Source organism: Doryrhamphus excisus, linkage group LG22 (genome assembly GCF_037039965.1).
Source record: "Doryrhamphus excisus strain RoL-2023G ecotype Guam linkage group LG22, RoL_Dexc_Guam_v1.1, whole genome shotgun sequence".
In the NCBI taxonomy this organism is placed as follows: domain Eukaryota; kingdom Metazoa; phylum Chordata; class Actinopteri; order Syngnathiformes; family Syngnathidae; genus Doryrhamphus; species Doryrhamphus excisus.
The window spans coordinates 12,210,939-12,225,799 of NC_136378.1; the positions used below are offsets into that span (position 1 = coordinate 12,210,939).

At 42.5% G+C, this 14,861-nt stretch overlaps 3 protein-coding genes across 6 annotated transcripts in view; 2 read left to right on the forward strand and 1 right to left on the reverse strand.

Moving 5' to 3' along the window:
• Nucleotides 1-2,554, forward strand: part of gpc4 (glypican 4) — a 29,142-nt gene extending 26,588 nt beyond the window's left edge. The window contains exon 9 of the mRNA XM_058063478.2: nt 59-2,554. Within this exon, the coding sequence (XP_057919461.1) occupies nt 59-267 (209 nt within the window). The 3' untranslated portion in view covers nt 268-2,554. The remainder of the gene's footprint in view (nt 1-58) is intronic.
• Nucleotides 2,555-3,576: 1,022 nt separating this feature from the next.
• brd8b (bromodomain containing 8b) lies at nt 3,577-12,898 on the forward strand. 4 transcript variants are annotated; one of them, XM_058063847.2, is made up of 19 exons: nt 3,577-3,679; nt 4,244-4,340; nt 4,447-4,516; nt 4,594-4,643; nt 4,758-4,880; nt 4,961-5,041; nt 5,126-5,190; nt 5,602-5,765; nt 5,860-6,051; nt 6,364-6,460; nt 6,788-6,930; nt 7,100-7,538; nt 7,610-7,647; nt 7,740-7,939; nt 8,016-8,108; nt 8,208-8,276; nt 8,624-8,909; nt 10,967-11,011; nt 11,999-12,897. In XM_058063847.2, exons 1-19 carry the CDS (start codon nt 3,661-3,663, stop codon nt 12,056-12,058), a joined length of 2,331 nt encoding a protein of 776 aa, XP_057919830.2. In that variant the 5' UTR covers nt 3,577-3,660; the 3' UTR covers nt 12,059-12,897. The 4 variants fall into 4 exon arrangements, with proteins under 4 accessions (XP_057919830.2, XP_078644354.1, XP_057919831.2 ...); XM_078788228.1 differs by having other exon boundaries at nt 4,594-4,880; nt 11,999-12,898; XM_058063848.2 differs by lacking the exon at nt 10,967-11,011 and having other exon boundaries at nt 11,999-12,896.
• A 296-nt stretch (nt 12,899-13,194) lies between these two features.
• LOC131110133 (DNA damage-inducible transcript 4-like protein) lies at nt 13,195-14,416 on the reverse strand. The gene is made up of 2 exons (XM_058062877.2): nt 14,126-14,416; nt 13,195-13,810 (listed from the first exon to the last, which is right to left on the reverse strand). Exons 1-2 carry the CDS (start codon nt 14,304-14,306, stop codon nt 13,362-13,364), a joined length of 630 nt encoding a protein of 209 aa, XP_057918860.2. The 5' UTR covers nt 14,307-14,416; the 3' UTR covers nt 13,195-13,361.
• Nucleotides 14,417-14,861: the final 445 nt, after the last annotated feature.

Sequence of the window (14,861 nt, forward strand, 5' to 3'; positions counted from 1 at the left end):
GTCAAAAACTTCTACTAGAAAGTACCTCATTTGTTTTGGGGTTTTTTTGCGTATTCAGACGAGGAAGCCAGCGGAGGAGAGGAGAGCGGCAGTGGCTGCGATTCTCCGTCCTGCGACACGGATCGGGACATCTACTTCTCGACTCCAACCAACCCGGTGGATCCCAGAGTCAATCTGGTGCACGCTGAATCGGCTGGTGTGGCCTTGCAGGGAAGCATGGCGCTGGCGCTCTGCGGGCTGGCCCTGCTTTTTGCCCACTTGAGATAAAAGGATTTGTGCGGCGAGAAGAAGAGAATGACGAGGAACGATGGAGTAAAACTGTCAGAAAGACTTTATAAAGACTGCCTTCAGGACCTCAGACAGTCTGCCATTGGGGATGGGGGGGGTTGAGGACGACTCTTAATAATACAATAACTTCACTTTTAATCATTTGCATGTTTTACGGTCAACAGTGTCCAAAAATCTTGAGTTTTTTCCCAAGAAAGGCAACTTTTACTCGCTCAGTTGGAGCGACTCTATGCTTCTGGCTGCAGCAAAAAGAAAAAAAATATGTAATTGTCTTCTTTTGGTAATTGAACACTCAAGTGTGCTTTCTTCAACACTTAACACCTATGACAGGACATATCTTCCTCATCTTTATGACCTCACAAAGATACGTATTTGAGCAGTTATGAGTGTTCAATCAAAACAGTCATTTAGCAAGCTGTGAATCTCTGCACGAACCGACATCCGCCAGTACGAAATTTGGAAAATGGAGTGTCGTCACTGCTTTGAAACGGTACTCCATTTTCTTTGGAAAGACAGGGCATCTTCTCATCATGGAGATTCAGCCAGATCTCACTTAGTTTATTGAGGAGATATAAAATTCAGAAGAGCAAACCCGCACAGTCTAATCGGCTGTGAGCTTGGACTTTTGTCCTTGGGCAGTTCAATAGTTCATACGCTCATACCTCATGCATTCTGTCATTGTCAGTGCAATCAAGTGATACGGAGCTGGAAGTGTGTGATGGAGATGTTGATATGTGGGACTTCCGCTCCCCTGGTGAGCGGGGATGGGGCCTGAGAAGGAGAAGGACTCCCCCTGGTGTTACCCCTGAAGAAGAAGGCAAAACTTACAAGTCCCGAATGCCCCCTTTTGTGTGTACTGTAAGCTCAGTTCAGGACTGAAGATGTGACCATGTAAGCCGTACGTGTTGGAAAGATGACAAATTAATTTGACAATTAACTAGACAAGAGAACCAAAAGAGTGCTATGATCACATTTTAAAACATGGTTGGATTTTGAGCTGTTTTTTGATATGAAGATACTACTACTAGGTACTACATTGGGTATGAAATGCTAGTTGTAGGTGGCTCCTTGGATTCACACCTTTTACCTCTTCAATGGCCTTTTTCAATATACATAATTGGACATTAATCTACCTAGATTTATCCGCACAGTCTCACCATTTCAACTCATGGTTGCGCTACCCAAATGAATACCGTGTATTTTGCCTGATTCCTTTTTTTTTTTTTTTTTTTAAACCTTGGTACAGAATTGGCAACATCTTAAGGTGAAACGAATGTAGATTTTATTGAATTATATTGTGCTGAAATTTGTTAACAGCTAAAAAGCACAACACATTTTTTGTTGATGTCATCTCTAAAGTTGTAGCCATTGTACAGTAACTTATGTCTTTCTATGTTGTCATACTTTAAAACCGGCTAAAGACTATCTATAACTTACAGTATTCATTGCCACTTCAAGGTCACAAAGTATTTGATTTTTTTATATATATATATATATATATATCCAGGGGCGGGGTTTAAATATGCATTTTTAAGATTTTTTTTCCAAGTTTCTTTGCGTGTTTTCACTTTGGCTGGCAGAAAATACTGTAAACCACTTCTTTTTTTTTTTAGTTTGGCTCTGAATTTGACGGGTTGATTGTAAGCTCACAACAAAATCTCTTCCAAATAAGTGAGCAGTCCAGTCACGAAGCAGTGAGAACATCATGTTAAATATGTCACTTTGAAGGAACCCCTATGCAAACTGCCTTGATTTCAGATAATGAAGCTTGATTTGGCATTTCTTCATCACCAACAATGTTTTTGTGTGCCACCGTGGCGAGTGGAAGACTGGTGTCTAGTCAAGGACCCTCCCCTCTCCAAACAACTTTCATGGCAAACCTTTTGGGGAAATAATGGCACGTCTGTGCTTGCGGGCCACAGCAGCATTCTCCAACAGGCGGGAGTCGGTCCCGCTGCAAATTTGGAGCGTTTGAACCCCAAGTCCGGTTGGACAGTCGGTTCGAAGCCTTCCATCAAAAAGAATGGACTCATTCTCTGAGGAGAGAGTGTGTGAACGACTGAAAAGAAGACGAGAAGTGTAAATAAAGAGCAGCCGCTTTAGATGTCTCTAAAAGAGGCCGTAAATGTACACCAGATTTTTACTTGTCAGAGTATCTCCAAAATGTTATGGAAAAACAAGATGAGATAGATGTTAAATTGTAAGAGAAAATGTATATTAAACAACATTTCTTAGTCTTGTTAAAATAAAGACTGCCAATATTTAACTGGTTGTGAATGTCTTCATTTGTGTTGTGATCTCTGGGAACCATGGGAGGCGTGGAAAACCTATGGAAGACCAGACCAGAGTGTACCCAGCGTCTTTCCAGACGTCAGTGAAACCTATACGTGGCCTTGTGTGGAAAAAGTGATTCCTCTACACCTAATAACTGGTTGAGCCACACCTAACTGCAACAACTGCAATAAAGCGTTTTCAATAACCTGTCATGAGTCTCTTGCAGCGCTGTGGAGGAATTTTGGCCCACTCGTCGTTACAGAGTTGTTGTAATTTAGCCAGTTTGTGTGTTTTCTTGCCTGAACTGTCTTTTTAAGGTCATGGCAAAGCATCTCAATATGATTCAGGTCAGGACTAGGTCGCTCCAAAGTCTTCATTTTATTTTTCTTCAGCCATTCAGAGGTGGACTTGCTGGTGTGATTTGGTTCATTGTCCAGCAGAACCCAAATTGGTTTCAGTTTGAAGTCATAAACAGTCCAACATTCTCCTTCAGGATTGTTTGAATTCATGGTTCCATGTATCACGGCAAGTCTTCCAGGTCCTGAAGCAGCAAAACAGCCCCGGACCATCACACTACCACCACCATATTTTACTTTTGGTAAGAGGTAACTGAGACAAATACCCATGACTAAAGAACTCGGTAGTTTTGAACGACTCTTTCATGACACGCACATCTCCAGTTTACTATTACTGTATTATAGCAGTTGTATACCACATAACATAAGACCATAATGATACTTTAAAATAATGAAATAGTTGTTTGTTATTTGTTTTCATTATTTTTATGGAAATAATGCTTTTCTAAAACAGTTTGACAAAAACTGAAACATTTATTTATTAATGTAAATGTATTTATTTGTTTAAATTATTTTTTATTCCAGAGTCAGGTAAAGACATTTATCTGAAAAAGTTAGCATTTTATTTTCTCCCACAACGTTTTAAATAAATACAGTCATTTTTTTTAGCGTGATGAGTTAAAAACGTTCAACGTAATAGGGTATTCCTGCACTTCCGTTGGCTCATTCACCAGCGTAACTTGTGTACCCATGAAATGTGTCCGGCGGAAGTTGGGCCCTCGGCCTTGTTGTCACAAAAGAAATGGCGAGCGGCATAGGCAGTGAGTATTGTTTTCTTACTCCCTTTGATCATTTTTTGTTAGTTTGTAGCATATTCCATAAGTAAATGCACTCCAGACCTTACTGTGTAATTTAGTTTCGTTGAAAAGATGGTTGTTTAATGAAACGCTACATCGCGTTGCTGTATGTGTCTCATGATTGTGTTCCCCCGTAATAACAGCGTTAAGCTAATGCTGATTGAATATAATCTGTTTCTTATTGTTTACCTCGCCATATATACATGTTTATCGCTCCCTTTACTCCCTTTATATAAACCGTTATTTCACTACCTGGTATGCCATTCCATGTAATATAAATATAAATTAGATGTAAGCTAGTATCAGTTGTGCTAGCTACCTATCGGAGTCTGGGATAATGAAAAGCTCAATTAATAACATTTTCAGTTTTGTGCATATTATATATGTCTTTGTGTGCGCTGTACTTATAAACCTTATATGTTCTGTTTTTATTGTTTGAGTGTGGAATTTTGTTGGGACTGAATAAATAAGTAATTACCAAACCTTTTTCATGTTATCAATTCACACTGCGTCTCTTCTATTTTCCAGAACATAAGATTGTGAATGTGGGGCCAACTGAACCATGGTCAGTCCGGGAAAAACTGTGCCTGGCCTCTTCTGTTATGAGGAGTGGTGACCAAAACTGGTAAACAGAAATCTTCCACATGTGTTATTAATGCTCATTATAATTCCAGTGTTTTTTTATTCTAAGTCATTCAAATGTGTGCCATTTTTGAACTTTGTGATTGTAGGGTGTCTGTTAGTCGAGCCATCAAGCCTTTTTCTGAGTCTGGTCGCCCACCAGACTGGTTCTCCCAGAAAGTAAGAGATGCCGAATGCATGGGTTTACTCAGGTCTTCTCAGGATTGTGATAAATCATTCATGTCTTTATTTTTCAGCACTGTGCCTCACAATATTCTGAGCTGCTAGAAGCCACAGAAGCCCCTAAGTCAGTAATCATTCCAACAATATACAAAATTAAAGCACTATCTATCTGTCCGTCTTTCTGTCTTACTTTTTTTAGAACAGTTGTAATCTGTGTTGGATTTCTTTTGCGTTCCAGACGTAAGCGTGGTGAGAAGGGCGAGGTGGTTGAGACCATCGAGGATGTAATTGTCCGCAGGCTAACTACTGAAAGGATCGAGGAGCTGAAAAAACTACTACGAGAAACCCAAGAACAGTACAGGTAAGCTGCACCCTTAAAAGAAAGACCCTTTAAGAATTTGTGATGTGACCTTTAACACTCTGCATTTTCTATTCGTGCAGGAAGTTGAAGAAGGAGGTGGATCTAATACAGACAGGCCACATGGACCCCCAGCTGAAGGAGCTGTGGGCAGAGATCACACTGTAAGATGATCTTTTCAAATCATCATCGCTAACTTTTAAACTTCCACATCTTTCAGTATTTTATTTCAAAATCTAAAATTACAGAAAAAAGAAGCAAGATGAGGAGGAAGCAGACCAGAAGAGGAAGGCAACAGAAATGGCATATCAAGGTGAATTTGGTTGTAAAATTAAATGTAAAATATTTATCCTAGACTTTTGTATTTGGCAACTGAAGCTGTTTCTTGTTTTGTAATTAAGTAGTCCTCAAATAAGTTACTTAGAATGCTGTGAAAAAGTCTTTCCCCCCTTCCATTGTCACACCAACAATTTTAAATATTTGTTGACAACACAAACCACAGTTTCTAAATGAAACTTGTTTATTATCAATGGAGAAAAAAATACAAAAAAATTGATTGCCCCCAAACCTAATAACTGGTTGGGACACTCTTTGCAGCAACAACTGCAATCTTTTTTGATCATCCATAATGGAACATTTGTAACAACAGTATCATTGGAATATTTGGAAAGGAAAAACAATTTGTCAAATATATATAAAGCTCACAAACTGTCATGTCTTTTAGCCCGTCAGGCGATTAAAAACACCCCCAAGCGGTTGCCGAGTGTCACTGTTCGTTCTCCACTGGGCGCCAGCCCCCCCGGCATGGACCCCCAGACTGAGTCCTCTGCCCCCACACCGCCCATTGACCCTGCGGTCGTTGCCTCAGATGACACCAGCACACACTCTGTAAGTGTGTGCTTGTATGCAGTATATTCATTTGCCACTTATTTATGTGTGACACAACCAGGTCATTTTTTTAATTATCTTCCCTTGCCACCAGGTCCAAAGCGTAGGGGCTTTTCTCCCAGTGGCAGACGCCCCGGGCCCGGGTCTGAAAGATGGAGGGCTGGCCTCTTTAGTAGATGACTCTCCACAGAAGAGGCTACTGTCACAGAAGGCCACACCTCCGCCTTCTCCTCTCCTATCAGAGCTGCTGAAAAAAGGCAACCACATCTCGGCCAGCACCCACCTTGTGAGACCCAGCATAGCCTGTATTTATTTCATCATTCAAGGATATCATTAAGTCACCTGATTTATGAAGCAAAGTGACATCTCCAATATTTAAGTGTACTTTATAGTTACCTGCATGGCTATATTATATATGAGATTATATTTTACTCTGGTATTTCACTTTTATTTGTGAGTAAGTGAACAGGTGCTAAGGAGTTATAATCACAATGGCAAGACCAAAGCTGTCTGGTCATTTGTTGGTCATTTTATAGCAGATGTAGTTGGATCCCTGCTATTCATTTTCCTGGATAAGAACACGGTTTTGCCATTACAGGTTGCTGACGGAGACTCATCTGGAAGCCTTAGTAATGGATTACAGACTGCTACTGCTGTCGCCACGCCGTTGCCATCTGGTCATGATGTCATCACAGGTAAATGTGCTATTGTAACTCAAGTTATAATTATGGAATTATGGGAGTGTCTTTGAATGCAGCTTGTCGTTCTAACGCTACAGTAGAATTGCACTTTAATTCTTTGTCGCTGTATTTGGCGAGTAGTCAGACCCCTTGAGATTCTCTTGTTTTAACAAAGCGACACCAGTTATGCAAATTAGATGATGACATCATGTAGCCAAGCAACACATTTACAGTTGGCTGTCTGTTAGTTGTCTCTTTTGGCTCAGGTCTGTGATTTACAGCATGCTGTTTCAAGACTGCAACACACAAGTTGTACTTCTTCTTCATTCACTGCATTTGCAGAGGGAGAAGTCGAAGCTGCAGTGAAGGCAGAGCTTGGTGAGGAGACCGGATTAGTTGAGGAGGACCTTGTAGCTGTGTCTTACATGGGAGATGAACTAGATCTGGATACTGTGGGGGACATCATTGCCATCATTGAGGAGAAGGTACGCGCTGTATCTGCTATACATGCCTTTTTATGATTAAATTATGATTCATACTGAGATCTTTAAAGGTAATGTCAGAAAACACAATGAAGCCCATCATCCAAATTACACTTGAACCTAGCTAATTAGATAAAGTCTAATGAGAAGTGGTACCGGTTGTGCTACCAAGGTCGATGACTCGGTGGAGGCTCTGGATGCAGCAGCAGTGGAAGCAGCTCTGTCTCTGTGTGAAGAGGCCGTCTCGGAAGGCCACACCCTCCCGGGTCCCTGGGAGACTCAGGAATTAAAAGAATCAGACCAGACATCCACAGTCGAAGACCCTGACCCCATACAGGACCCTTGTGACGTGACGAGTCTCTCCGTCCCAACCCCTGTCACCGTGGAGACGCAGAGTCAACCGGAAACCCCAAACGCAGACGAACAGGTCAAGAGAAATTGTGACGAATCCGAGATGGAAAAAGATGCAACGTTGTGTGGCACCTCGGACGATGTTGCGGCTGGAGATGAGGTTACAGAAGAGGGGACAGCAGAGAAGGAAGACGCTGATGCCGTCGTCAAGAGTGAAGTCGAGGATTGGAACCAACCTGAGGCCAACCCGCCCTGCCTAGGTGCACATACAAAAACACAGGCACACTGAAACTGTTATGATTTTCAATGTTGTACTTTTTTTGGTCCACAGATTCTGAGGACAGTTCTGTTTCAGGCAAAGAATCCAAGGTACCAGATATAAACATTCTTGCACGCTTGAAAAAGCAAATGATGTAATTTATCTTACTTCTGTAATCTGTACTGTATGTGCTTGACCTCAGGAGATTAAGGAGGAAGAGGTGGGGAGTGAGTGTGACCCCGAAGAGGGGATGGAGCTAAAAGAGCAGTGTGGCGAGGGGGAGGGTCCCTATTTGTCAGAGGTGGAGCGGGCAGCCAGCGAGAGCGAAGATGGCTACGGGCCGCCCTCTCAACGCTACATGGCCGATTCATTGGCGAGCAGCCCTGCCTCGTCTTCCCAGCTGTGCGTATCCATATGTGCTCGTGTCTTCGTGGTGAGTTCTGGCAGCCATACTTTAATACATTTGTTTTATCCTCAGGTCTACATGCGGCGAGGACCAAGATGCCGTGCAGGCCCAGAAAATCTGGAAGAAAGCCATAATGCTGGTGTGGAGAGCGGCGGCGAACCACAGGTGGCGCTCTCTAGCGACTGTGCCTTTTTATATAATCTTGCTCATTTCACACTTTGTTTCCACTGGAATTCAACTATGTGAATACGATTTGTTCCTCAGGTATGCCAGCGTCTTTTTACAGCCCGTGTCAGATGACATCGCCCCTGGTTACCACAGCATTGTACACAGGTGAGATTACACCGTACCGACGCTCCATTCTCACAATTTAGCTTTGTCACTTAAAGCAGGGCTGTCCAAAAAATGTTCACCAAGGGACCCGCATCAAAAAACTGAAGGGTGCAGGCAGTTTCTCTGTAAATAATTATCTTTTTTTCTGAGCTGCTAGATCATAAAAATATACATTTAGATAGTTAAAGTCCTCTGGGCGCACATCAGGGCACCCCTGATTTTAAAGCATCCAGCATGATTGATGCAGGCTTTCTTGACCGTCCTCAATTTTCCAATACTGTACAGCCAAATGTAAAAACATGTTTCATAGTTAACCTGCTCTATGCTAACCTCTGCTCCTGTTATAGACCAATGGACCTATCGGCCATAAAGAAGAACATTGAAGCCGGTGTGATCCGAACAACGGCAGAATTCCAGCGCGACATCATGCTGATGTTTCAGAATGCCGTCATGTACAACTCCTCAGACCACGACGTTTACCACATGGCGCTGGAGATGCAGCGGGACGTCCTAGAGCATGTCCAGCAGTTCCTGGCCACCCAGCTCATTATGCAGACCTCAGATAGTGCCATCTCCGCCAAGAGCCTCCGTGGTCGGGAGGGAACTCGCAAACCAGGCGAGCCAGCTGAGAAGGTGTGTTGAGCAACTTTGATGAGGAAACAATGTTACGTCTGTTGTTTGAACTGGGACAGTGCGTTTATGTTGGGGTACCAGGAGTTGGGACAAGTACCTAAACTGCAAGATAACAAATTCTAGGTTCTATTATTCCTCTGACTGAATTGAGCCTGACCATTTTACATGTACAGTAAGTTCTTGGAACCTAATAAATGTAATGAGTTTGGATGCCCGGGGTCTTGTAACGTGGATACATATATATATGACTGCTCAGAATGGCATTAGTCTTAAGAACATATGGATTATTACTGCTTAAATCTCAACAAATCTCCCTCAACCTCGGATTATACATTTGTTGTTCTGTTAAAAATGTGCCTTTAACTTCGTCTGTGCCTTGCATTGTACAAACAAATCTTTCCAAGGGACACCATTGAAGAAATGACACTTCATACAATGTAAAGTAGTCTGTGTACAGCTTGTATAACAGCATGTGTGTTGCCAGTGGCTTAGACACCAATGGCTGTGTGTTGACGGTCAATTTACAGTTATACTATCAGCTATACACTGACTACTTTACATTTCTATCAGTCATTTATTCACTGTTGTTTTGCCAACGAGTATTCTCCTTTACCAGCAAATGCATAATATTCACTAGTAAAAATATAATATTCCTGAACAAGTCACACACAGGTGGGATTTTGTTTTGTTTTGTTTGATTTTGTCTGTAGCTGTTAAGTTGACCACTTTAGTAAACGTGTGGTCAGAAGTTTACATACACTCAAGTCATCCTAAAGTCATCCATTTTTGGCTTTTAATGATTCATCACAACTGTTCTTTTCCAAGGTGGAATGCTTTTTCATGATGATATTCAAAAACAAGAGTGAGGCGCTAACTCTTGGCTTGAGTCGAGGTTTGTGTTGTATGATTCCACCTCAGAAAAAGAATGGTTGAAATAAATAATATAATATTAAAATGACATTTCACACCCATGATGAGTGTATTTAATTCTCTGACTACGGCTGTATGGTTTATGGATATGAATGTGTTAAAATGTAAGCGCACACACCTCACATGAGATGTGATCTGTGGTCTGGTCTCGCTGTGAACTAAAATAACAAAACAGCTCTCCTCTCTAATCACCCTGAAGGGCTTTTGTCCAATATCTCCTGCATGCTCCTCTCCTCACTAACCTCCGTATGAATCCTCTTTTTGGTGCTTTTTCATGCATGTTCTATGGTGTGGTTGGTGGAACATGGTCCCTATCGGGTCCCACCTTCTGAAGTACCAGTCAATATGTTGGGCTTGGTCATTTTTATGTCTGGGTCCGGAAGTATTTGGAGTGAAATTGTCAGGTGAATCTGAAGGTGACAGAAGGCAATAGCATTTATACATCCATGCCAGAAAGTTCTAGTTTCAATATTTCATACAACCATAGACTTGCCTACATTAGACCATCTTTTTTGACATTTTTCTGTACGGCAAAGTGGAATCATGGAATGGCTTTGCAAATTAAGATGAAAAATATTGTCCACATCTGCTGCAAAAGGCTGTTCTTGTAGAGCCTGCAGGGGACTGTCAGTTTGGGGGTTGCTGCTGCGGGAACACTTGTCCTCCAGGGCCGCTCTGTGAGGAATCAGGAAACAGTGTGTCGCTAAGCTTGTTGCTCGGTGGCAAGGTCTGACCCCTGGTGATGGTCACGGTGGCAAAGAGTCGATGATATCTTCTCGGGTGCCGGTTCAAAGTTTTCCGTAAAGGGCTACCTGTGGTTACTTCAATGTCTTGCAGTGTGTGGGAGTTCCCTACTGGCCTACTACTATCAGCTGGCATATCCAACTTACTAGCTAAGGGAAAGTCATAGGATAGCTGTTGTTTCATGTCAGTACTTCAGCTTTACTTGTCGTCTCATGCATGAACAGTATAAGGTGCTGATGTCTTGTCTTTGTCTTGCTATTTATCGTATATCTGCATTGCTTATCTGGACACAAATTTCAATCAATGTCGCTTTTGTGTATGTGTGTGAGTGTGTGTGTGAGATTTCGCTTTCTCTTCTCACGCCAATGTTTGTCCTTCTGCAGGACTTGGTCCCAATGGCCTCTCCTGCTTTTCTTCTCTCTCTCTTTGTAAGTATGCAGGTTCTCTCCTCTCCGTCAGATTTCATCAGACGCTGGCCACGCTCAGCACACACATTCTCTTATTGACGCCGACTCATCACATGCCTTCTCTTTTCAGTTGTACATTTGTGGCATTATTGGAACGTATCATCATCATATCATCCGAGGAAAGACCGTTTAACATATGTTAAAGTCAACACATTAGCATGATCTTATGGCCATGCGGCTTCAGCTGCATTGTTGGCATGTAGAATTAGAGATATGGCCGAAAGTGAAAGTAAGCAAATGTAGTTCTCCCTACACAAATGTCTTTATTCATTAATGGAAACTAAGAATGAAAATAGCAGTCCTCCATCCACCAATCAGCAGACACCATTACACAAGCAATTCTGTAAATGAAGACCTTCTCATTAAAGCGAATTCCTGGCTTCAAATAATTTGAGTAAATGACAGGAAGTGCAGTATGCAAACCTGATACAAAGCAACGTGGTCCAACACGTTTAAAACCAGCCATCATTTCAGCTCGTGTTCCACTGGGATTTTGTTGGAATCACAGCATCTTGTAAGCGCACGGGGGGCGGGGGCGGGGGCGGGGCATCAGGACCTGTAGAGGACCAATAAAGCTTTCTTTCTCCCAGCTTTGGAATTTGCTCCAGTGACATTTCACCACCCAGCCAGCTGGATAAAGACCCATGATGCTTTGCTGTCTTGATTTTGTGTGTGTCTGCATGATCTAATTTATTTTCTTCTCTTCTGTTGAAGTTTCATGTGGTCATCATTCTTTTATGTTCTTCATTTGAGGAGGAAGCCGCCTGAGGTGGACGTGTACTGTACCCCGTGTGTGTGTGTGTGTGTGTAAAGGCCTCTGTTACATCCCTTCACTCTGTCCAGCTAACCCTTGACCTCGGCCAACTTAAATGTTAATTCTTTTTCTTGCTCTTTTCTTTGTTTTACCCCGCTTCTTCCTCCTCCCTCTCACCTCTTTCTCCATCATAGGATGGGGGCACCAGGGGTCGCCGTAGTGCGATGGAGGCCGACCTGAAAATGAAGAAATAAACTTGGAGGCAAAACCCTGGAGGCCAAGAAGGCGGAAATGATGTAGAGAGGGTTTGTTCAATCTATGGGCCTAGCGTGTTAGCATCTGTTAGCATCTGTGCTAGTGCAGTTGTTAGTTCTAGATGAGCGTTGTGAGGATGTGTGACGTGTTTTGATAGAGCTGCATCTCACTTAGGACCTTGGATCGGATTCGGGCACCTATTGGGTGGTGCATTCATTGACATGAGGGATGACCCGTATGTTCCCCTTCTTTCCTGGCGCCCTCCCCTTTTTAATAATTTATTTTCAAATACAAATGTGGACAGGTATGATTGAAAAGATGAACTTGCTGTGATGCAAGGGGTGAATTTGAATTCCAAATGACATTGAACTAACCCACCAATCCAGTGCATACCTGTTCTGTATGTTCTCTATTTTAATATCTTGTTTGATATTACATCCATAAGTTGCTAATTTAATTACTTTATCATAAAGTTTGTTCATCAGTGTCATTGAATGCACCACCACTACCTCCAAGTGGATTTAGTGTATGGGAACATTGCCCTGCAGAACATCTGAAAATCCAACCTTTTAAGTTAGCGTCACGTGCTTGATAGAGCGCTTTGGAAGACCAAGTGGCCGAGTCAGTTGTTGCTGAAGTACTGTAGTATTGCTGTATCCCGACGTATGACTTGTAGGGCGTTGCCGGCGTGTGTGGCGTGATAGCATCAGAGACAGCTTGTGTAATGTGTTCTAGATGAAAGTCAGAAAACACCTTTTTGTACTTGTGACGGACCATCAAGACTTAGCGTTTGCGTAGCTCATTTATGTATCATACTGTATGTTTTGTTGTACATTTGTTAAATAAAAGATTTCTTCTAATCTTTGACCATTTTTTACTTTGTTTTTGCATTTGGTCAAATTGAGGTGTACCTTGTTTGTTTTTTTTAAACTTTAATTCTTCCAACAGAAAATAGTCTAAATCTAAATATTTCATTGCAGACACCCAAAATCTGAATTACTTTTACATGTATGAATAGTCATAAATAGTCAGCCCCCTAGACAGAGCCTTCTCCATCGCTGCCCCCACCCTCTGGAACCCTGTACCCCTTTCACTAAACCACTGGTTAAATGTTTGCAACAATAAATCAAGTCAGGATGTTAAAAATAAGATTTTAATGAATTAGACCTGCCCCTTCCAGAGGGGATGCTTTCAGTGTACAGACTCTTGTGCAAAATCGTAATCAAGTTAGCTACAAGCATACAACGTAGGAAACTACACACACAAAAACCATGAAGTACCAGTGAAAAAGTGCAAGTGGCTCTAGTTAAATTCGTGGATGACAGGGCTGGCAGAAGAGTAGAGCTTCCTCTTCACCAGCTTGTACTCTGGTCTCAGCTTTAGCACTTTATTGCTCTCAAAGATGTGCTTGAGTGGCGGCCAGCCGTGACCCCGGTCTGCCTTGAGCACCAAGGACAGTTCAAACGTCGGGGTGACATGGGGGTCAGGGCAAATGCTCCCTAAAGACTCCAGGCCGTCTCCGTCTTTGGTCTCCATGAAGACCCTGATAGAGGCACCCCGAAGCCCGCACGGTTCATCTGCGGACGAGCGCAGCACATCCCGACCAACCCTGGCGGTCATCTGTCGAGGAAGCAGCAACACGTCGCAGTGAAGGACGGAGGCCTTGGCCTCTGACAGGCAGCGCTCGATGTGGCGAGTCACATCTTGTTGAAGGAGCTTCTCCTGCTCCAGACCAGCATCCATGTTGGGATCTGTGAAGGCCAGAAACATGTTAAAAATTATTTTGCTGTATGCTGACAAAAAGTGAAAACGCTTTTTTAATTTCATTGCTGCAAGCATTTTTTTTTTATTTCCACAGAGCTGAGAGAATGCAGAGTCATCAGAATGAAGAGTATCAGCTCAGCAGGTCATCAGCTGATCCGACGACCGCATCACTTGCATCAGAAAACCTTCCGCGATAAACTAGTTCCTCTACCACCTTGAGGTCAGTCTCTTATAACGCCAGCTCTACCGTGACAGGCCTGAATTGTTACAGGACTCGTCAAAACATTCAATGTCATACTTACAAGGTGAAATGTTGTCGGTATCTTCGCAACTTTCGACGCTTCCCCGTCGCACAAAGCCTCGTTGTTGACTCGACGGCGGTGCGAGCCTGAAAAAGTACTTTCCTATCATGTCTATGAGGCTTTCTTCCTCTGCCAACACGGGCATCCCAAGTCCAAAGAGCAGAGCCGTGGTATAGACCATCCTAATTCCTGCTCGAAGACCTGCGGTATCTCCTCCCAACGAGTTATCGCTGCGTTCTCCATGGAATGAATAAGCCGAGAATGGAGGACAGCGACGGGCTTTTATAGTGGCTGTTCGTTGCATCAGCTCAGCCAGTACGCGTGGGCGGGGCTTAAACACCGTCAAAAAGTTTCCTGGATGTCTCACGCAACATGTCCGGACATTACATGGATAACAGGTACGGAGACACGCAAACAAATCACATATACACATATACATTTATATATATATAGACAGCCAACCTTTTAAATTTGTGTCATATAAATACATATTTCTGACACGTGTAAAAACACATAGTGATATTGTGTGTGTAGGGAATGCAGTCATTCCTTAATAAACGAATATGTTACGAATTCAAAGTAAAGGAAATGAAAGCTATAGTCAAAGGATAACAAACCACATTTTGTAATTACATTATAAGAATTTACAGTATATTATATTACAGTATATTATATAGTAGATGATGTCTATAGAAGGTCCACACTGCTGCTAAGACATTATTCAATTTACATTCAA